A 24,947-nucleotide genomic window follows, 5' to 3' on the forward strand; every position below is an offset into this window, starting at 1 on the left:
TATTTTATTAATGAATACTCAGTGAATCCTGTAGTGCAACGTTGAACATGAGCTGTAATTGGAGGCACATATTCTCTTGTTCCTGACTTTAGGTTAGGGACAATGTTTCATCATTGCACATATTTGCTTAGAATTGTTTTTAATTAGTCCTCATTGCCAAGTTATGGAAGTTTTCTCTTTTCCTTATTTTACTATGAGCTTTTATCTTGAATGAATGTTTAATATTACCAGATTTTTTTTTCCTCCTCCTCTTGAAACTATCCCCAATTTTTTCCCTTTAATGTCTTAATGTTGTGATTGTTGTGAATTACATCAAAACATTTTTTTCTTTTTTTTTTTCTTTGTGGAAACTGTTTTGGAAGTAACATGTGGTAACTTTTATTTTTTCTAATTTACTTGTGCTGTCAATTCCTCTCTGAGTAAATATAATTTTTTTTTAATTGGGCCATTTCACTAATATTTTCAAATTATTGTAAAGAGATAGGTACACAGTGTTTTTTTAATTTTTTAAATCTTTTATCATATCCTATTTCCTGTTCCTATTTTGCTTATGTATTGTTTCCCTTGTTCTTACTTTTTAAACTACTTTATTGAGGTATCATTGAATGTACAAAAAGCTGTACATATATTAAATATATTCAAGATAACTGCTGAGATTTATACTTTTATATAGGTACTGGGAGTTAAGTGATGGCCTAGTATCCACTTTTAAACTACTATTTCATTCCTGTGATAAATCCAACTTGGTCATATTTCTTTTATACTCGCAGATGGCTAGATTCTTGTTAACTTACAGTTTTTGCATTTAATTGTAGAATTATCATTGGGGTGTCCTTCTCCATTTCTCATATGATTTTGACTTCCAGGTATTAGTAGCCTCATAAAAGAAGTTGAAAGTTGGGAACATTACCTCTTTAATATTTTGGTTACAGTTTGTGTAAGATTCTGATATTTTTTGAATATTTGGGAGAAGTTTTCTGTAAAACGATTTTGTTCTGGGTGTGCCAGTGCGTGTTTGCACATTTTAAACTACTAATTTAATTTCTTAAATGTTATGTGATATTAACGTTTTGGGATAAAATTAATAAGCTTGTTTTATACAATGAAATTCTTTTATATTTTTATCTCTGTTCTGTTACATTCCAATTATATAAATCCTATGACTTTTGATTTGTGCCTTCTCTCTTTTTTGCTGTTGATCAGTTTCTATAGAAAACTAACTTTTAGTTTTGTTGACTGCCTTTTTTGAGAAGTCAGGACATATAATGTAATGGTTAAATGTATAGGCCTTGGAGTCAGATGGCTCGACTCAGGAGGTGAGTAAGAGGATTAAGTATGATAAATCATACAAAGTGATCTGAGCCCCAAATAAAGTTCTCAATAAATTTCAGCTATTATTATAGTTAAGTTCCTCATTATTTTCTATCTTTTGACCTAGTTTAGTTTTTTTCATAGCACTAATCATTCTCTGAAATTATACTTTTTACTCATTTTTATTTATTCCATTTTAAAATTGATGATGATAGATTTCTCTCCTTACTTTTCTGTTAAAAAAAAAGCACTTTCTTCTTTCCTGGTAACTAACACATCCAAAGTCTAGAATCATGCTCAGTACACAACAGGCAGAAAAAAATTGCAGAATCCTGTCAGAATGGCAAGTATGGGAGAAAAATTTGATGGGGGAAAAGACGTCGAAGAAAATTTGGAGCCAGAGCCACTATAGAAATGAATGAGATATTTGATAGAAGGTTCTTGATACCCAAAACTCAACATGAAGGCATCCCTTTTTCAGGGACTCTCAATGGGCATGGAAGAGTGTCAAAAATAAAGTTAACAACTGTACATAGTTTTGTCTCTGTTTGGCTTCTGTGCCTTCAACACGAGACTCATTACAAAAATATTTGAGAACATGACTTTGCAGGGGGCACCATACAGCACTGTGGGATTTCGAGAGGAAGCTTTCATTTTCTTAAGTTAAAAAGCCAAATTTTGTTTCCTAAATTAATTATCTTATTCTAAAAGCCAGAAAAGCAAGTGAATGCTTTTAATTTTACAATATTATTTTTTTTCTATTTTAGAAAATAAAGAACGTGATAAACTTCAAAGTACGTATCAAAATATTTCAGCTTTGATTCAATTGTTTTGTTCCCTTGAAACTAAACTGAGTTCTTAACTATTGATTTTAATTACAGAATATCCAAATTGGACTCCATCGGGGAAAGCACCTCAGCAGAGAGCATGTCACCTACTGTGCCTAATTTATGTTCTGCTGAGAATGTTTTAAGTGTCATTTATGTATAACAGAAATTCTTAGCCATGACAATAAAGGAGTGGGTTATGGATAAATATAACTCTCATCAGTTTAATTATAAAAAGTTCTACACTCTTGTCTGTTATCTAAATTCAATGTTTGTTTTTAAGTCAAAAGATGTATTCCAGTATAGAAGGGTAGCAGGGAAAAAAATCTTAAGGTTATGTTTTTAAATCACAATATTACATGGATCAAAAAAGTCCCATTCTCTAATATTCTGAATTGTCATTTTAGTTGCAATAGACCTAAAGAATTAAACATTTCAGATATTTTTTCCTTATATACTGGTAGTTTCCTTTAAGAATGCTACCAACAATACTCAGAAACAAAATGTTATTAAGGTAAGTTTCAGATACCATGTAATGTTATATTATTGACATAATCAATATTTTGGAAAATGGATGAGAACACATTGAATTCAAAATGGGAAATCAATTAAATTTAAAAATTTTGAAAATTAAATATACATTCTGAAAATTAAAATCACACTCTTTTATAGATTTTATTTTTAAATGTGCCCTGTACTTAAAAAAAAACAGAATTCAGATAGCGTATCTTTTAAAACCCTATACAAAATTATTTGTAGTGTAATTAACAACATCTCTACAAACCTAAACATTGTTCAATTCTGGCATTTATTTTGATCTGAAGACCAAAAAACAAACAAAAAAATCCCAGATTATTCAATTAATTCCATTTTTAAAATCCTTTATATTGAATTATTGACTCTTCTGGGATAAATTATATCTTTTCCTTCTCAACTAAAGAAACCACCAACTTCCCTCAGCTATAAATATTAAAAAATAATTTTAAAATATATTTTTAACATGATTGAGAGTTATTTTATATATATTGACAAATACTTAGGAATTTCCACATTGCTGGGTGAGTGAAGCTATTTTGAAAAATGAAACCAAGTGATTTTGCGTTTCAAATCTGCTACTATTAGTCCAGATTCTTCAGAGAAACAGAACCAATGGGGGGAGACTGAGAGAGAGTGATAAAAAGAAAAAGAGAGACAGAGGAGAGATATTTTAAGAAATTGGTTTACATGATGTGGTAGCTAGCAAGTCTGGAATCTGTAAGGCAAGCTGGCAGGATGGAGATTCAAGTAAGAGTTGCTATTGCAGTATTGAATCTGAAGCCTGGAAAATAAGAATTTCTATTTTGCAATCTGAAGGCAATAAACCTTCAGGAAATCTCTGTCATTGTTCTTAAGGCCTTCAACTGATTGGAGTGACCCACCCATATTATGGAGGATAACCTTCTTTACTTAAAGTCAACTGATTATAAATGTTAATCATATCATTACTGCAATATCTAGACTAATATTTGAGCAAACACTATCCACCATAGTCTAGCCATATCAACACATAAAATTAACCATCAGATTGCTATTTGGTATCATGTACGAAGTCTGACAATTAAGATTGCAAACTCATCCTAGAAAAAGTGCTACATACCTCATTGCTGAATATCACTACGGTCACCTTCCAAGTACTACCCTTGGGAAGCTGTGAAAGAATGCCAGTGCCTAGTCCACCCTACAAAGCAATTTTGGAGCTCTTTTTCTGGAATAGCCATCAGAATTGTTGTCCTATTACCCTTGATATCATCCAAATGTCTTCCTTTCAATATTCCCTTTACCTTTGGGTAAAGAAAGAAGTCATTGGGGACCAGATCACTTGAGGAGGGAGGGTGTTCCAATATAGTTGTTTGTTTACTGGCTAAAATCTCCCTCACAGACAGTGCCGTGTGAGCTGGTGCATTGCCGTAATGCAAGAGCCATGAATTGTTGGCAAAAAGTTCAGGTCGTCTAACTTTTTCAAGCAGCCTTTTCAGCACTTCCAAATAGTAAACTTGGTTAAGTGTTTGTCCAGTTGGTACAAATTCATAATGAATAATCCCTATGATATCAAAAAAGGTTAGCAACATCGTTGCAACAAGTTCATGAACTTAATTGTCCCACCTTTGTATATGGAGTCATTATCTTCTTAAAAAACTATTGCTATTTGTTTATTTCATTGTTAAAATTTGAATTCATAATTAATTACTCATTAACTTGCGATTTGAAATAGGCTAAAGGTAAAATGACATATACAGAGTGTACTTCTATATCAGTTGTATTGTCTTCGTAGATTTTTAATTAAAGTTTTATTAAAAATTAAAATATCCTCTGATTTTTAATATAATTACTCCCTTACTTCTTCAGACTTCTTATTAATCCAAGCATATGTAAATTCCTTAAATCAAATTAATTAAATTCTATAGACCACATAAGAAATGAATTTTTACAGAATTATATTCTCTGATTTTGAAGAAATATTTGTCAAAGAGTATTAAATTGACACTGCTACAAGAACTTGCAAGTAGTGGTATTTCTCAGAAAATGAGGTGTCTATTTGCAGTGTTCTATCTACACTTAAGCTGTGAGCAGAGGATGGACCGGGGAGGGCCTCTGCCTTAGTAGTGGAGTTTCCCTTCATTGGCAACAAGAGAAAATTTGGGCCAAGGAGATATATTTTCTATTCCAAACCACAGGCTCCTGACAGGTACCTTACAATTCTTTTACTCCAAAGGGATCTCATTCTTAACAGTGACTGTAAGTAAACCCTCCTATTTCACTCACAACGGATTTACTAGACTAACTGCTCTGGGCTGGGCCTTTTCAAATTACAGAAGGCAGTTAAGTCAGAGGTTGAGCGGTGCATTTTTTGTCTGACTAAGCTACATCTGAAATTCCTAAATTGATAATTACTTGGAGATAAAGTGATCAGACTTGTCAGTATTAGCTAGGCAAGATTTATCCCATTCTTACCACTTCGGAAGGATGGTGAGGAGATGGTTTAAAAGTAGGCCTTGTAATTTTTTGATTATGCATCCCTATCAGTAAAAAAAAATGCCACAGAGTAACCAAGAGTCCTGGTTTGCCTGCGACTGAGGGGTTTCTCAGGACATAGGAAAATAGGACAAACCCAAGGCATTCCCTAACATGCCAGGAAGTTGGTAATCCTAAACTTGAACCAAAAGTATACATGTACCATTAATTACATGTATTATGTGTAATTTTATAATAGAGCAATATATATTTTAAAATACACCAAAATTGAACCTGAAAAAGATGACATAAAATGAATTTTACAATAAGTGCTCAAGAGATGTTTATGCCAGAAAGACAATAATTAAATGATTGATATTGTTTGCTTGCACTTGTAACTTTACAACTCCAATTAATCTGCAATGTTTTTTCAGCTATTTTTGCAAGGCATATGACCATTTTGTTATACTTGGCTTAGTTAAAACTAAGTAATGCGTATAATCTGTAATTAAATATACGTGGACTCACACCCTGCCATAAAAGAAACCAACAAATCTCATAATCATCATTCTCAGTGGAACTCCCATTTTCCCTCAGGAATGCCCCCTTGCAATGCCCCCAAGTCAAAACCACCACTCAACTGGAATTGCACATTGGATTTGCGTCTTGTAGATAGTGAGATCACACTGATTATCATAAGAATAATTCAATAAGTATGTTAAGCATGAAAAATTTATTTCAGTCCTTGTCAATATAAGTAAAAATGAGATATTATTTATTAACAGTATTAATTTAATAATAGTCATACCTAACACTAAGTAATGTTTTCAATATGCCAAGCACTAAGAGCTTCACGTATACTAATTTATATAATCCTCTCAATAATTCTGAGGTAAATGCTATTAATTTTCATTTCTTGAACTACTGGTAAACTTTCACATATTTTCATAAACTGCATTCAGATTTATATTTTTGAGAGTTAAGATAGTTTGGGGGAATGCTGTCCTTTTTCTAAGGATTTCTGAAGATTTCTGAGGATTTCTAAGACTTGTTGCATACATATAACCATACTAAATAAATATTAACCTTACAAATATTAAGAGTAACTGTGTAGATGCCTGATCACTGTGTTAAACACCTGAAGCTGAAGTTGAATAATATTGAATGTCAACTATAATGACATATATATATTAACATATATATTTTTTTTTCATGGGAGGTGGAGTACAGCATAGGGAATATAGTCAATGGAATTGTAACAGCTATATTTGATGTCAGAGGGATAGTAGACTGGGGGGTTATCACTTTGTGAGGGGTGTGAATGTCTATTACATTGTTTTGTAAACCTGAAACAAACAAACAAAAAGAATATTCAGAGTAATGTAAATTTAGGAGTCAAAATTGCATATAAATATACCCAGAGTTATACTCTATTTTATGGTTTGGACTTTGGGATAAAGGCAAACTGTAGTTTAGTTCCTGAGACCACCTTCCACCACATTGTTTTTGGCTTTTATAGTTGTTGTTGTTCCTGTTCACTTCCTTCATTCTTTTTTCTGATGGTACTATTTATTTTCTTAGGAATATTAAATTATTATTAAATGTGTGTGTACCTTAATAGCACATCAGTGATTTTAATCCTTTGACATTTATCTACCAAATATCTTTCCCAGTTATCTTCTCTTTACATTTTAATGAAGTGCATCTTCCCACTTTTTCTCAATTTTTCCATCTGTAAAATGGAGATAATATCTGTTTCTTAAGGTTTTTATCTCTTAAATGAGTTGACATTTTCAAAGCATTTAAAACAGCGCAGGTAGTTCTGGAAGCACTCGTGATGATTATAGAGCACTGTAAAGGCAATTGCCACTGAATTTTACACTAAAAATAGTTAAAATGGTAAATTTTGTTATTTATAATTTACCACAATAAAAAAAATAGTGCATAACACATAGTAAGGATTTTTGAAAGAAATTAACTATAGCATTTACTATTCTGTATTGTAATTGTTTGATGATTTGTCTGTATTGTCTTTAACTGTAAGTTAACATACCTAGCTTATTCAGCATTTGTAGCTCTAACATGGTCTCTGACACAAAGAAAGTCCTAAAGAAATACTTATTAATGAGTGAGGTGTCTAGCAATGGAATGGGCAGCCTGAAAGATGGTGACTTCCCTGCTGGTGTAATGGTTTAAGCAGAGGATATGATGATTTCCTATGGGTGATGTGTCAGAGAATAAGCCCAATACATGGGACTAGTAAAAGTGCCTAAAATTTCTTGTAATCTAGGATAGCAAGCGTTATTCTGTTTATCTCATGCTTTACTGTAGCAGTTTTTATACTCTAACAGTACCAACATAATAAAGGAATTCCATCTTTGATCACTTACCAACTTCACCCCTAAAATAGGCTCTGGTCATATAAAACACTCAGCCTTTTCAGCTCTCCAGGCATATTACATGCTTTTTCCTTTGTTTAGAATGCACTCTTTCAGCTGTGTGCTTCGCTTTCTTGATGTCACATTCTCCACAAAGGCTTCCATGGTACTCAAATATGTTAGTTGTTCCATATATGTTGCAATTGCATTTTGGCTTTTTATTTTTCACATGATATAAAAGCTGCCAATTTGCTAGTTTTCTAAACTGAAAGTACGTCTGTGCTTGTCTATTGGTCTTTCTCAAACCCCTAACACATTCTCTGGTAATTAATATTTACTAAAAGACAATCTTGTGAAGTCTACTGCTTTCCATTGTGTACACCATAGATAATTTTTTTAGGCCATTTCTTTTTAGATATTTTGGCCAACCAGTTACAATGCTTTCTTTGCGGCAAAATTCTGCCCGAGTATCACTGATTTTGAATTATCTCCTTAATGCTATCAAGCACAATAGGTTATATGCAACTGTGTACCCTCAAACAAATACATGCTTTTATTTTGTGCCTAGAACTTATATTCTTCAAAGCAAGTACTCTTAAGATGTTTGGAGGTAAAAGTGCAGGCCAACACATGCTAGGACACTAGCCATTTCTGTGTGAAGGAAGAAATGAAAACAATAAGTTCTTTACTGTGAACTAGACAATTTGACACAGATTAATATTAACATTCCACGTTGTCTATAAAGTGCTGGTTAGATAAGAGATGGAAATATTTTAACCTTATGAGAATTTGATGATCCCTCGTTTACCCCCTAAATGCTGGGCTTTCCAAACTTCCATTTATTTTGTGGTTTCCCACAAAGGATCATTAAAACAGAGAGAAAATCTCAATGAGGAAGTCCTCCTTAAAGAGGATATTTTTCTGTCAATGAGGAAAAGAAAAGGTGCGTCCTGCGTTAAATTCCCAATTCAACAGGTAAGAAAAAAATACATGAATTTTCATCTCTATCACAGAAGAATGATCGTTTACCCTTGAATAGTTAGATTCCCCAGACTTGTGAATTACTCAGCCACTGGCATTTACTGAACAGATGGCTCATTAATAAACGATGACATCATTTGGTGTCAGAAATCAACTCTGGATAATATCTAGCTACATTAATTAAAGTGACAAGCCTGCACTCATTTAACCCAAGCCTCTCTTTTATTTTTTCCACTTCGTGGTCAACGTTTTAATTCACGAGAAATATATAAAATATTTTCATTTTGTACACAAACTGCACCCAAGCCTCTCTGATGAGTCGAGCCAACAGTTAGGAGCTTTCCCCACCCGGAAGTGCTGGCTTCCGCTCTGGCTTTGGCTTCCGCTCTGGCTTTGGCTTCCGCTCTGGCTTTCCCTTCCGCTCCAAGCGAGGCGGGGTAGGGCTTCTCCGCATCGCCCCGTAGATTGGCAGGTCACCGAGGCGGGCCGGCGCGTGCGCACTGGCTTAGCTGCGACCGGTGAACAATGGAGGCTCCAGGGATCCTTGCCCGTGAGTGGTACGTCCCATCGCTCCAGCTGACGCGAGCGTGTGCTTTGAAGCTGTGGCTCTGTGAGCTCTGGCTACTACTGCTGGCTTCCGGTTCGAGCGAGAAGTTTTTGCCGCACGAAGAGGACGTAAGGTTTATCAATGAGTACGTGAACCTCCACAATGAGCTCCGCGGCAACGTCACGCCCACAGGGGCTAACTTGCGCTTCATGGTGAGGCCCAGAGGCGGTTGGCCGAACCTCCAACAACCCTTGTCACCATGCCCTCCCTCGGCCTGACAAAGTCTGGGCCACTGCTCTGAGGCTTAAGGATCGCGAGGAGCCGCACTTTCAGTTTGCCTTTGAAACGACGTACTCAGTAAAGTTTATACACTCAAGAAATGAAAACCGCTGTCACTCTAACACTTCTTACCGAGCTTTTGCACAGGGCTGGGACTAGGGTGTTTAGAGGCTCGCGTCTGAGGTGCAAAATGTAAGGGGCTTCAGTTCGAGAAAGTGACAGTTTAATGCAATACATATATATGTTAATATATATATGTTAATTTCAAATCAATGCAAAAATATTGATGAAGGCTATCAGTTTAAAAGACAGGATCCTTGGCCTTCACTTGGAGGCAAGTGAGGCACTGCAGAAAAGTAAGATCCTGTTTTTCTTTAAAATTTTCATTTTTTTTTTCATCATGGATGTTTTTACATTAATTTTGCCTTTTAAAAATATTACTTAGCTTGATTGTTGAGTTTTTTGGTAGCCACCCTCTATTTTGCTCCCGAGGGAATGTCTCAGTCACCTCACCCTAGTCCAGCCCTGATTTTGCATTCCCTTACAGTGTTGTTTGTGCTTCTTTCTCATCCCCTCCCCCAGTTTCTATTTAGCATCTCACCAAAGGTTCCCTTGTTGCTAGAGGTTCTCTTCTTGCTAGAGTCTTTGTGGTTATCATAAAACAGTGACTGCAAAATTTATTGAGTACATAGCTATTCCAATCAGGCAATTGGGAGCTTCCAATTTACATTACAAATGATACCGCAAGGACTATCTCAGTAGACACAAGTCTCTTCTTCCTAATGATTAGTTCCTTAGTACATACTCCAAAAATGGGATAAATATAAATTAAGGATGTGATATTTTTAATTTATATGATACATGGTAATTGCTGTTCTAAAGAGTGCCAAATTGGGCCGGCCCGGTGGCTCAGGCATTTGGAGCTCCTGGCTCCTAACTCCGAAGGCTGCCAGTTCCATTCCCACATGGGCCAGTGGGATCTCAACCACAAGGTTGCCAGTTCGATTCCTCGACTCCCACAAGAGATGGTGGGCTCCGCCCCTGCAACTAAGATTGAACATGGCACCTTGAGCTGAGCTGCCGCTGAGCTCCCAGATGGCTCAGTTGGTTGGAGCGCGTCCTCTCAACCACAAGGTTGGCGGTTCAATTCCTCGAGTCCGGCAAGGGATGGTGGGCTGCGCCCCCTGCGACTAGCAACGGCAACTGGACCTGGAGCTGAGCTGCACCCTCCACAACTAAGATTGAAAGGACAACAACTTGACTTGGAAAAAGTCCTGGGAGTACACACTGTTCCCCAATAAAGTCCTGTTCCCCTTCCCCAATAAAATCTTTTAAAAAAAAAAAAAGAGTGCCAAATTAAGCATGTACCAGGAGTATATAAATGTTCTGTTTTCACCACATCCCCACTGGCTTGGACATTTTTAATCACTTGCTAATAAATTATAAAATTTTATTTCATTTCGATGTTAATTTCAAAATGCTATTTTTATTGGACATATTGTAGTTTTTTCTTGTTCATTTTCTTTACCTTTTGTATTTCGGTGTTTCCTCTTCTGTTTATATGTTTTCTTATACTAGGATTGAGTACTATTTGCTGAAGATAGTTTTTTCCAAGCCAATTTTTTTTTTTTTAAGATTTTATTGGGGAAGGGGAATAGGACTTCATTGGGGAACAGTGTGTATTTCCAGGACTTTTTCCAAGTCAAGTTGTTGTCCTTTCAATCTTAGTTGTGGAGGGCTTAGCTCTGCTCCAGGTCCAGTTGCTGTTGTTAGTTGCAGGGGGCAGAGCCCACCATCCCTTGTGGGAGTCGAGGAATTGAACTGGCACCCTTGTGGTTGAGAGTCCACTGGCCCATGTGGGAATCGAACCGGTAGCCTTCGGCATTAGGAGCACAGAGCTCCAACCCCCTGAGCCACCAGGCCAATTTTTATCTTTTTAATTTAATCATAGAATTTGGGGATACTTGAGAGTTTTAGCTATTCTCCCCCTTACTGATTAGTTCCATTTCTTCCAAGTTTGAAGATTAGCCTTCTTTCTGATTATTAATAAACACAATACTTTATAATGAAACTTTTTAAAGGTTATGTATTTCTAATCTCTATTGTATTCAAATATAAAGAATGTAGAGATTAATATAGCAGACACCTGTGTACCCACTATATATATGTATATATATGAATATTTTTAAAGGAATACTGTATTGAGTACAGTTTAAAGCCCCAACCTAAACTTTTACCCTTCTCTTCTTTCTAAAAGTTGGTGTGTATTTTACAATGCTTTGCTAGGATGTAAATAGTGACTATAAATAGATAGACTATCATAATAGTACAGCCTTCTTAGAACTTTTCCTTGACAGGTTTGAAAATCATACATTTTATTTTTATTTTTTACTGGTTATTCTTAACATTTTAATGTATGTATAACTTTACAAAGTCCAAAGTTAATCTCAATCTATAGCCTCCTTCCAAATATAAAAAAGATCGTACAACACAAATTCTGAATGTTCCCTACCCGTGCCCATGCTGTTGTTGTCATCTAATATTATTGTTCTACTTTTGTTATTAAACTCAAAAAATTATTGTTTTCTTTACTGTTGTAAAATATGCACAACATAAAATTTAACATTTTAACCATCTTTAAATGTACCGTTCTATGGCATGAAGTACATTCACATTGTTGCACAACCATAACCACCATTCATCTCCAGAACATTTTCATCTTCCCCAGTTGAAACTCTGTACCCATTAAACACTAACTTCCCATACCCTTCTTCTCCCAGTTTCTGGAAAACATCATTCATTCTGCTTTCTCTATGAATTTGACTGCTCGAAACACTTCATATAGCAATCATTCAGTATTTCTCTTTGTGACTGACTTAATTCACTTAGCATAATGTTTTCAAGGTTCATCCATGTTGCAGTGTCAGAATTTCCATCCTTTTTAAGGCTGAATAATATCACATTTTGTGTATATACCACATTCTGTTTATCCATTCATCTGTTGATGGACACGTAGGTTGCTTTCACCTTTTGGGTACTATGAATAATGCTGCTATGAACATGGGCATGGGTACAAATATCTGTTTGATTCCCTGCCCTCACTTCTATTGTATATATACCCAGAACTGGAATTGCTGGAACATATGGAAATTCTATGTTTAATTTTTTCAAGAACTGCTATTCTGTTTCCCATAGCGGCTGCACCATTTATCATTCCCACCAGCAGTACATGAGGGTTGTAACTTCTCTACATTCTTTCCAATACTTGTTATTTTCTATTTTATATATATATATATATATATATATATATATATATATATATATCCATCTTAAAGGGTATGAAGTGATATGTCATTACGGTTTTGATTTGCATTTCCCTAAAGTATAATTATGTCGAGCATCTTTTCAGGTGTTTATTGGCCATTTGTATATCTTCTTTTGAGAAATGTGTATTCAACTCCTTTGCTCAATATTTGGTCAGGTTTTCCTGTTGTTCATTGAAGGAATTATTTATACATTCTGGATATCAATCCCTTATCAGATATATGATTTGTAAATGTTTTCTCTTGTTCCATATGTTTCCTTTTCATTGTGTTGATAGTATCCTTTGATGCACAAAAGTTTTTAATTTTGATGAAGTCTAATTTATCTATTTTTTATCTTATTGCCTATGCTTTGGGAGATATATTGAAGAAATAATTGTGAAACCTAATGTCATAAAGTTTTTCCCCTTTGTTTTCTCTAAGAATTTTATAGTTTTAGCCAACAATTACATGAAAGGCACTTAATATGACCAATCATCAGGGAAATGCAAATCAAAACCACAATGAGATATCACCTCACACCTGTTAAAATGACTATCATCAAAAAGACAAGAGGTGAGCATTGGCAAGTATATGGAGAAAAAGGAACTCTTATGCACTGTTGGTAGGAATGTAGATAGGTTCAGCCACAACGGGAAACATGTTGTATATTGGTTTGATATGATTTCAAATCCATTTGTATATGACAAAAATGAAGTTGTTTTTCAAAGTTGTATTGACATAAAAGTGAGGTAAGATGTGTCAGGATGTCATCATCTCATCTGTTGTTGATAAGCACTTAGGCGCTCTGCTGCTGAGAGACATTGTTGGGAGCTTATCAATAAAAAAACATCTGAAGAAGCAACTATGGCAAGGGAACATTTAGACTATAAATACTGAGAGTTTGAGAGGACTATTCAAGAGTTTTTGTCTGGTCAGGGCCACTCTGTTCACCTAAATAGCTCTTTGGAGACCTTGGGGCATTAGCTCGTACCATAATAAAGGCTACTCTTTTACTGACAGTGGCCAAAACAGTGCAGCAGTTCCATGAAGGAAATCAGCTTGCCTACCAACACCAATGCCATCATTCCCTAGCAATGTGCTCTACCAACAAATGGCTTTTTCTTTTTTGCTGGCAGCTGGACATCAGCTCTAAAGCTGTCTTTCCTGAGTCCCAGCTTGTAAAAAGTACGCCTCAACTAAATTTGGACTTTATTCCCTTCGTCTCCCCTTGCCTGGAACAATAGTATAATTAAACTATCATTGCTTTGGAGTGCGTTATTTTTTTATTGGCTTATTAATAGACATCCTGTAACTGTAGACTTATGGAATTATTGTGATTCCTGTAATGAACCTATGTTCAATAAAATACTGGCAAAACAAATTTAGTTGTTGAGCATAGTTTTGCCACCCAAAACAAAATAGTATGTAGGGTCCTCAAAAAATTAAAAATAGAACTACCATATGACCCAACAATTCCACTTCCGGGTATATATCCAAAGGAAAACAGGATATCAAAGAAATATCTGTACTCCCATGTTCATTGCAGCATTATTTACAATAGCCAAGATATGGGAACAATCTAAGTGTCCATCAATGAATGAATGGATAAAGAAGTAGAGTATATATACAATGGAATATTATTCAGCCATGAGAAAGAAGGAAATCCTGCCATTTGAAACAAATTAGATGGACCTTGAGGTCATTATACTAAGTGAAATAAGCCAGTTGGGGGTGGGGAATGGAAGATGAGGGTAAGGGGGATCAAATATATGGTGATGGAAGGAGAACTGATTCTGGGTGGTGAACACACTATGGGATTTATAGATGATGTAATACAGAATTGTACACCTGAAATCTATTTAATTTTACTAACAAATGTCACCGCAATAAATAAAAATTAAAAATTTTAAAAATGAAAAAAAAAGAGGCCTATCAAAGAAAGACAAAAGCTGCATGGTGTCATATGTGTAATATAACAAAACAAAACAAAAAAAAAAAATATATATATATATATATATATATATATATCACAGAAACCAAGAGTAGAAAAGTAGTTTCCAGGGCTGGAGGTAGGAGAAATAAGAAGAGTTGGTAAAAGTATAGTGACTGTAGTTGATAACACTGTATTATATAATTAAAAAAAAAGAAAATTTAGCCTTTTTTCAATTGTAATTGTATTCATGGCTTGGCAAAGGAATTTTTGATATCGTAACTTACTTGCACATCATCATGGGAAACAATAAAGTAAAGACCTTGGAATTGAGAGTTAGACTCCCTGGGTTTAAATTTAGGTTTCACAATTTACTGCCTATAAGTGGGTAAAACTAAACTATTAACTTGTTTGCATTTTTGTTACTTCCTTTGTGGAACAGAGAGATTAATAATAATGCATACCTCATAAAGATTATTTTGAACATTGAGTGAAATAATGCATAAAAAAACAGAATAGTGACTAGTACATAGTAAGTACCTATAGTAAGCACCTGGTGTGTAAACAATATGTAAAATAAGGCATAATGTAGAAGGATGGTCCATGAAACATTGTTTGCAAATGAGAAACAATCTTAAGGGCCACTCGTAGTGGAGTGGTGACAATTTTTTTTTAATAGTTTTATTTTATTTTATTTTATTTTTACATCCCTCACACCGTGAACCCCCCTCCCCCCATCCACCACCACCCCGACCTCACACCGAGCCATCACATTATACACATAAAATTATAGTTGGCATTCATTAGTGTGGAGTGGTGACATTTATTATGTGCTATCCATACTAAAGAATGCCATGTAGAGATTGTAAAAATTAGGTAGATCTAGTTGTGCTAATATGGAACAACCTAAGTTAAAACTGCAAGTTTTAGGCCAATAATATTGTGAATGGTATGATTACAAGAGTGCAAGGGGAAAAAAATCACAAAATACTCATTTAAAACATCCGTTTGTATCTTATATATGAATGTGTATATATAGAGATAGAGAAATATACACAGAGCAATTTTCTTAAACAATGATTACCTTTGGGGAGGTTAATAGTTGGGGGGGAGGTATTCTAAAGGCCTGATTTGTTTATTTTCTGTATTGTATATATGTATAATCTATGACATTAATTCAAAAAACTCTAAGGAAATCTTAGCATTAGTTTTCAGAAATGTTTACTTTCAGATACACCATAACACATGTACTTAGCGTTTGGATTTTACTGCTATTTTGTTGATTTTACTATGTGTTATTTTTGTTCTTGTCCTAAACTATATAATGAACTTAATGAGTTTTTAAATAATGATAAAAGTACATATTTCTGGATATTTCCAGATAGCTAACCAGGTAGCAGCATCTTGTGAAATTTGCTCACATTTCTGGGAATATCCATAAAACTTCAAATATGCCTCTTTTATAACATTTACTAACTACAATTGTGTTAAAATTTTATATATATGTATAATATCCCGAGTTGTTATCCTAACAGTAAGCAACTGGAGGAAAAAGATTTATGCCTGAATTCATATTTTATTCTTCACAATACAATAATTTGCATAAAGTCAGTGCTCAATAAATAGTTCTTAGAGGAATATATTAAATGATTGTATTACTATGTAGAATCATTTTCCTTAAATCTATGATAACTCAAAAAAAAATAATTTAGGGCACAGAGAAACCTCATTATTATTATTTTGTTTTCTTTGCTTTTTGCATTTTTTTTTCCAGACTTGGGATGTAGCTTTGTCACGGACTGCTAGAGCATGGGGGAAAAAATGTGTGTTTAAGCATAATACTCATTTAGAAGAAGTAAAGATGGCCCACCCTAAATTTAATGGTATTGGTGAAAACATATGGGTCGGCCCTGAAAACGAGTTTACTGCAAGTATTGCTATCAGAAGTTGGTATGCAGAGAGGAAAAAGTACCATTTTGAAAATGACAGTTGCTCCAATGATTGTTCTAATTATATACAGGTATCTAATTTTTATATTATTAATTTAATAAACCACTTAATTGCTTTGTTATTAAGTTTTTATTGATAATGTTTCAATTTTATACATAAACTCAAATGGTAAAATTATTACTTCTAGTAGAATCAAAATTCTTATCAGTCCTAGATCTTCAAAATGTGTATGATTCCATCTCTTATGTGAGCCATACAATTAAAACATTCCCTTAAATAAAGGAACTCTAATCTCCAGATTCAAAGATGAAAAGTGCTTCTCTAAAAACAATGCACACTGGAAAAGGAAGGAACAGCACATAAAAATTATTTTTTTAATTGTTGATTATAAACATAAATATAGAGTTGATAGTTTTGCACAGATCAGTATACATATTATTGTATAACTGATTGATTAAAACATTTAAAGTACAAATCAATAGTATCATTACCCTTCCTCATGTCTAACAATCCACCATTACACTTTATAGTCCAAGAATACTGAACTGTTATTCAGTATTATTTCCTGTTATTTCCTGTACAGGAAATTATTTCCTGTACATTGTTACAGGAAATTATTTGTTATTTCCTGTACATACATATATTAATATTATTTCACACATCACATTGTTTTATACTCATCTATACATGATATTACACTAAGGGCAGGGGCTTTGTCTTCTTATCTGTATATTCTCAAAACAACATGACATTATTTAGGTATTCAATAAATATTTGTGTCAGGAAATTATTGAATAAACTTCGAAGCTGATTTAAAATATTATTTTTCAATCAGTAGACTCTGATGTCATGTTTTATGTAGAAATTAAGATCTTGGAATTTTTTCATGCTGAACTTACGTCTTTCTGTTTCATCAAATGAATCATGTTTCAAAAAATATTTGATCTTTCTTATTCTAGAAAGTTTTAGTGGTTCTCTATGGTCTTATTCATATAAAAGCTAGACTCCTTAATATGACTTCAATACTCTCAATAAAACTAACCCAGTCTACTCCCTGACCTATTCCACTGAATTTCTTACTCCTTAATTCTAGTATCTTAGACATTTTTGTTTCCTGCTTTTGACCTGCTCTAACGATTGCAGACATTCTATTCTCTCTTCTCTTAATGCATCACTCTATTTCTTTAAAAATCATATTTTTAAACCACTAAGTCTTGAGATAAAGAGAAAAAGAAAACAGAAATGTTCCTCTCTCACACAGAAGTTAACAAAACAAAGCAAGTCCTTTTTTTTAACTTGAAAGTGTTAGAAATATTAAAGTCATACAGAGAATTTCTAGAATGTCTTTAATTACTCCCATATTTTTACTCCAATTTAAGATGTTTTTCCTTTTATAAGAACCAGCTAGCTATCTTATTAATTTTTTAAATGACTCCATTTTATAATGACCCCAGACACCACTTTATAATGGAATTTCTTCAACAAAAGAAAAGAGAAACATGAACAGCATTCAATTACTCCTTACTCTTGTATTGCTTTTCCTTCCCTTCTATAACCTTAGTGTCTTCCTTTTTCTCCCGTCTATTCACAACTTCCATTCTTCCAAACCTTTTCTCCTTTCTTTTCTTCTTCCTCTATGCCAATAACTTAGAACTTTTAGATTCAAAACGAGGTTGAAAATCGATTCAGCAAGTATGCCTTCCTTTGGCTCTGATGCATTAATCTGATTCAGAGTTTCTCAAAATGTGTATCTACAGTAATGGTAGAACCTATTAAAGTGCTTCTCTAAATACAGTATTGGAAATGCTTCCCTAAACCCATCATAATTCTCTACCTGTATCTAAATGAAGAATAGTTCATATTTCTTAAATTGTTTAGTTAAAAGTTCTATATGAATTGAATATATTATTATTTATAATATGACAGAATAAATATTTAGAATTAAATTTCATATTTTCCTTGAATTTTTATTTAAGCTCGTTTGGGACAAGTCTTACAAAGTTGGTTGCGCTGTTACTCCATGTTCAGAAATTGGAAATGTTAAACATGCAGCAATTTTCATATGCAACTATGCACCAGGGTAAGTTACTTCAAATTTTAAAAGGAATATAAAAATAAATGGGGAATTTTTTTAAGGTTAAGTTTTCCTAACTTTCAATATATTCTTATAAATGTCTTTGTTAAGTATAAAATAATTAAATATAAGATTAATTAAAAATTTTATACTAAAATATTTTCAATTCCATAATGAAATAAATCATAATTTGGGCATATTGATATTATGTATAGACTAGCCAAGTATTACTTCCTAAAAAGGAATTTTTAACTTTGGTATCATTTCATAATATCTATCCTTAGCATAGACTAATATCTAATTAGCATAGACTTTAAATGATTTTCTAAAATAGTTTATTCCTATATTGACAATAAAAGTCAAAGGAAAATAAGGTTAAATGCGTTAAAATGTATGTTGTATGAATTATTTCAGGAGTACCTCAGTTTTGTAACGAAGAACACTTTTAATTGACTATTCTTTGGAGGTTGAATTAATAATTGGGGCAAATCTCATATGTATACATATAAGGAATCATAATATCTCAGAGGAAAAAAGAGTACTTTAGAAGACTTCTAGTCGAGAATACACTCAAAATGGATTAAAGACTAAATGTAAGATCTGAAACCACAAAACTCCTAAAAGAAAATACAGGAAGTAAATTTGCAGACGTTACCCTTAATAATATTTTTAATGATATATCCCCTTGGACCAGGGAAGTAAAAGAAAAAATAAACATGTAGGATTACATCAAACTAAAAAGTTTTTTCACAGCAAAGGAAACCACCAATAAAACAAAAAGGCATCCTACTGAATGGGAGAAGACATTTGTCAATGATACATCAGATAAAGGGTTAATATCCAAAATTTATAAAAAACACATTCAACTCAACACCAAAAAAACAAAAAAAACCCAATTAAATAATGTCCAGAGGACATGAAAAGACAATTTTCTAAAAAGAACATGCAGATGGCCAACAGACATATGAAAAATGCTCAACCTCACTAATCATTAGGGAAATGCAAATAAAAGCCACGATGAGATACCAGCTCACTCCAGTCAGAATGGCTACCATCAATAAATCAACAAAGAACAAGTGCTGGTGAGGATGTGGAGAAAAGGGAACCCTTATGCACTGTTGATGGGATTGCAGATTGGTGCAGCCACTATGGAAATCTGTATGGAGGTATCTCAAAAAACTGGAAATAGAATTACTTTATGACCCAGCAATTCCACTCTTAGGTATCTATCCAGAGAAATCCAAAATGCTAATTCAAAAAATATATGCAACCCTATGTTTATTGCAGCGCTATTCACAATAACCAAGATATAGAAAACCGAAATGCCCATCAGTAGACAACTGGATTAAGAAACCGTGGTATATTTATACAATGGAGTATTACACAGCCATAAAGAAGAATGAAATCTTACTATTTGCAATGATATGGATGGACCTAGAGAACATTATGCTAAATGAAATAAGTCAGACTGAGAAAGACAAATACCATATGATCTCACTTATATGTGGAATCTAAAGAATGGAATAAATGAGCAAACTAATCAGAAATGGTCTCAAGAGATACAGAGGAAAAATTGAGGATTGCTAGATGAGAGCTGGGTGGGGATGAGGAAGAAGGTGAGGGGATTAGAAAGTACAAATTGGTAACCACAAATTGCCACGGGGATACAAAAGACAGTTTGGGGAATATAATCAATAACGTTGTAAAGATTTTGTAGGGTATCCGATGGACACATGTCTTATTAGGGAGACCACTTCATGAACGGTGTAGATGCCTGATCACTGCATTGTACACCTGAAGCTGAAGCTAAAATAATTGAATGTCAACTATAATGTAACGTGTGTGTGTGTGTGTGTGTGTGTGTATAGTCACAGGATGGGGAGTACAGCATAGGGAATAGAGTCAATGGAATTGTAACAGCTATATACAATATCGGAGACGTAATAGATTAGGAAAAGGGGTTTATCACTTTGTGAGGGATATAAATGTCTAACTATTACACTGTTTTGTACACCTGAAACTAATAAAAAAAAAAGTCTTCTAGTCAAGCTATCCATATGAAATTTAAATTCTTTCTTACTTACCTTGAGATTATTTACCCTATACATGAATACCTTCCTACAACAGGAAGTAACTACCTTCCAAAATGATGATAACCATTAACTCAAGGAAGATCAGGATATGTGTTTTATGTTTGAACTCATTAGTAGAAATACAAATGTGGGAAATGTAAATTAATCATGAAAAATACTAGCTATATGGAGGTCTGGGATAAGTTTCCAAGTAGAAAGAACTGATAATATAAGTGCCCTGAGGTAGAAATAAGTCACAGTTCTGAATGAGATCACTTTTTGAGAGTGTGAGTACGGAAACTTAATTTAGGAACTAAGTCTTAGAGTGCTACAATATTTCAACTCAGGCAAATGAGTTAGCAAAGGAAAAAGAAGAGAGGCTAAAAGATGAGAGAAACCAAAACAATGCTGGTAAGAATACTTGGAAGCCAAGCAAATAACTTGAGTCAAGATGCCCAAAGTGATTAACTTCATGAAATACTCCTGAAACAATGAAAAATAAAAAATGAGGAAGAAGAGATGACAATTCCGTTTGTTAAGCGTAGGTATTTGGTTACCTTAATAACAGTAGTGAATGCAGGGGTACCCCATAGCTATAGTGATAAGATGAAGCTACTGGTTGCTAGAGTTACTCTTCTTTTCACCTACCTGTCTCATACGCTTCTTTGTCTTAAAATTTCTATCAACCACAGGTCCTTCAATACAAATTTTGGCAAGTCTACTTGTGAAGGATTTAGGTTGGAACATATATTAGTCAACTTAATCCAAGTTTTATCTGATATGTACTCAAAATAGTCAGTCATAGCTATTTTTCTTAAGAATAGTTGGTGGAAAAATAAATCCATCACAGTATTATGAAACACTGAGTAGAAATGGACATAAGAGAGCCAAATTAAAAATTAGAATGTGTGGTGGGCTGAATAGTGGCCCCCCAAAAGATATATCCAGGTCCTAATTCACAGAACCTGTGAATATTAACTTACATGGCAAAAAACTTGATTAAGATGAGGATCTTGAGTTTATCCTGGATTATTTGGCTGGGTCCTAAATGCAATCATATGTATCCTCATGAGAGAAGGGGAGGGAGATTCATCACTAGATACACAGAAGAGAAGGACACACGCGGAGAAAAAGGTTGGAGTGATATATCTGCAAACCGAGGAACTCCTGAAGCCACCAGAAGCTGGAAGAGTCAAAAACTTCTCTGAGCCGTTGGAGGAAGCATAATATTGCCAATACCTTGACTTTGGACTTCAGGCCTCCAAAACGAAGACAATAAATTTCTGTTGTTTTAAACTATCCAGGTTGCGGTAACTTTTTAAAGTAGCCACAGGAAACTAATACAGAATTGAAAAATAAGACAGATTTGGCCATAGAGAAAATATGTCAATGGAAACACTGAAAATTTTTCTCAGAACACAAAGATGGAGAATAGAAATCAAAATATATATGAAAAAAGGGGAGGAAATATATAGGACAGATAAATCTATAAATACAAATTGGTGCTCCTAAAGAACAGGGAAAAATAAATGGAGCAGAAATAATCAAAGAAAAGAAAATATTTCTAATCTATAAAGATACCCATGTAATGATTAAGATAGCTTATAATGTATCAGAAAAAGGGAACTGAAAGAATATTTACATATATCATTTTCTAGTGGGTATTTTTCATTTTCAAAGATACAAAAGGTTACACACATAAGGCAGCTTGATTGCTCTTTATGTGGAATCAACCTCAAAGGTGAAGACTTATGTATTCCGAAGCAAAATAAAACAGTATTGATTAGATTAGCCTTGAACTTCTTAATATGACTTAAGATGTGTATTTGAGGGAAAAGAGGCCAAAGGGGAAAGCCAGAAATCTAGGATTGACGAAAATAATTTGACTCTAAGGCGGAACCCTTAAAGGAAATGAATCATAATGTCCAAAATTACTTAGTAAAGAAAATGTTCTTTAATAGTTAAGAAAACACAGTATGGCAGGTGGTGCCATTCTCTTAACTTCATGAAAAGCAGCTAGAATATATATCCCAGCCTTCCTAGAAATTGCATAGGGCCATGTGACTGAGCTTTGGCCAATGGAATGTAGGCCACTTCAGGCCCAGCCTTTACAAACTTCCTACATGGTCCATCCCACTCTTGGTCTTCCTTCCTCTACTAGCTGGCTACAGAGACTCTGTACAGGGTAGATGCAGAGGGTGGCAGAACCACAAGGTGACATGGGCCAGTGCCTCTGAATGACCACATGGAGAAAAGCTCTCCTCTACTACTGCCAACTCCCATGGACTAGGACATGAATTCTGCCTTCCATAGCATGGAAATGGCAAGGAAAGGTCAGAGTCCGGATATAGTTGGAAGGTGGAGCCAATAATACCTACCAATAGATTTTTTTTTTAGGGGTGAATGGAATAGAATAATCAAGGGTGATGCCTGTCTTCAGTCTGAGTAACTGGATGAGTGGTGATTCCATTATATCAGATAAGGACAAGTTACAGAGGAGCAGAACTTGAGGGTAGATCAAGTGTTCTGTTTCCGACACATTAGGTGGGAATGTACTATATCTGGGAAATGTAAATACAAATGAGCATCGACTAGTCAGATGATGTTCTGGGACAGGTTTCTCACTAGTAGTGGGAAATGCAGGTCTAAAGGCCCTGGAGCAAAATTGAGTCCTGAATGAAACTACCTTGTAAGAATGTAAGTATGGAAAACAGAACAGAAGATTCTTAAGGACTAAGCCCTACATCACTAAAATATTTCAACTTCAGGCAAGGGAGCCAGCAAAGAAGTACAAAGAGAGACTAGTCAGGTAAGGGGGAAACTAGAACTGGGCTGGCAGATTTTTAAAATAACATTTAGACTTGCTTTCTTATCAGTCTGTTTTCATTAGATGTGAGGTTGTTCTCCTTCCATGCTTTCCTGGATGCACAATAATTTATGATTCAATGATATATCCTAATCATTTAGACATTTTGAATAGCAGTTTAAATACGCAAAATGCAAACACTGTGTGTGATTCATTTGAAGTGATGACAATATGAAGAGCTATGACAAGTTCACAAATGAACAGTGACAACCATATGACATTCACTGCCTGGCCAACTGTGATTTTAAGACACCATCAATATTAACATGTATCTTGATTTCAGAGATATTGAAATATGAAAAAATGGGTATCTTAAAATTACAAAACGTATATAACTGAAAGAAAAACTTTACAAAAAATATGTAGCCTTACTATGTACAATAAAATAAAAACATGTTATATTAAACAATATTTCATTCCAAGTTAAATATAACATTCTAATCTATCTCATATTTTAAAAGGTTAGTTGTGAAGCACTAAATCTGATTTCATAACGCATTTAATAGCTCATAACTTGCAGTTTGAAAAATAATTCCAATTTAGAATACTCGATATAAATGTTTGGCAATGAAGAGAAGAAATGGGGTAGATGTGTAGAGTGAAAGCGATTATTTATAGCTTTGGTTACTAATTCATTTTTATAAGCTAAAGAAAGCCATCAATAAATAAAGAGTGATAGAATATATTAGAACATATAAGTGATGGGGTAAGAATTGAAAGAGCAAGTTCTCTCTGGAAAAAAGGCACAAGGAGAGAATTATAAGAAGAGAAAATGTAGAAAAATTCTTAATAGTGAATATTTTTCAGCCTTTCTTGTTTAATGGGCCTCACGAGGGTTTAATCTATTATATTGATTTTTGAAAAGAAAAGATTTGTAGGTTTATTTATCCTTTCTTATTCCTTTTTTTTCTATTTTATTATTTTGAGTCATTCAGTGTTCCAAGCATTTTTTTAGGGGAAGGAGCTGTTATACTGTGGCTGTTTTTGTTAAGATATACAACATTCCTTTATCTTTAATCCTAATTAATGTTGAAGAAATTTACAGTTACATATTTTCTTCAGATTACAATTTTTCCTGGGCCTTAGATCTCATATGACACACAGCCTCTTTATTGTTGTTTTCTATGGATTATAATTTTAGTTCATTTTTTAAAAATATGTTTAATACTTGATACATATTCATGAAAGAAAATTCAAAAGTACCAAGGAGAAAGTAATATTTCCATCTCTGTCTTCTGATTACCATCCCTAATGTTTTATCCTAAAAGACATATTCTGTGCATATATAAAAGTATATCAATCTGTGTATGTGTGTTCATAATTCAAATAGGAGCACACTATATTTCCTGTGTATTCCTTAATTGTTTTAGTTAATGATATGATTGAAAGTCTTTCCATTTCCATACACAAAGATTTTCCAGATTCTTTTTAAGATT

At 33.9% G+C, this 24,947-nt stretch overlaps 1 protein-coding gene across 1 annotated transcript in view; it reads left to right on the top strand.

Annotated features, from left to right (window-relative positions):
• Nucleotides 1–9,013: 9,013 nt before the first annotated feature.
• The window catches only part of GLIPR1L2 (GLIPR1 like 2), a gene marked incomplete at both ends in the record, with an annotated part of 17,102 nt that continues 1,168 nt past the window's right edge, over nucleotides 9,014–24,947 (top strand). Inside the window, 4 exons of the mRNA XM_081058989.1 lie at nucleotides 9,014–9,247; nucleotides 16,324–16,569; nucleotides 18,476–18,579; nucleotides 22,959–22,978. Of these exons, the coding sequence (XP_080915115.1) occupies nucleotides 9,014–9,247; nucleotides 16,324–16,569; nucleotides 18,476–18,579; nucleotides 22,959–22,978 (604 nt within the window). The remainder of the gene's footprint in view (nucleotides 9,248–16,323; nucleotides 16,570–18,475; nucleotides 18,580–22,958; nucleotides 22,979–24,947) is intronic.

The sequence above is a fragment of the Rhinolophus hipposideros genome, assembly GCF_964194185.1.
Source record: "Rhinolophus hipposideros genome assembly, chromosome: 9".
Classification (NCBI taxonomy): domain Eukaryota; kingdom Metazoa; phylum Chordata; class Mammalia; order Chiroptera; family Rhinolophidae; genus Rhinolophus; species Rhinolophus hipposideros.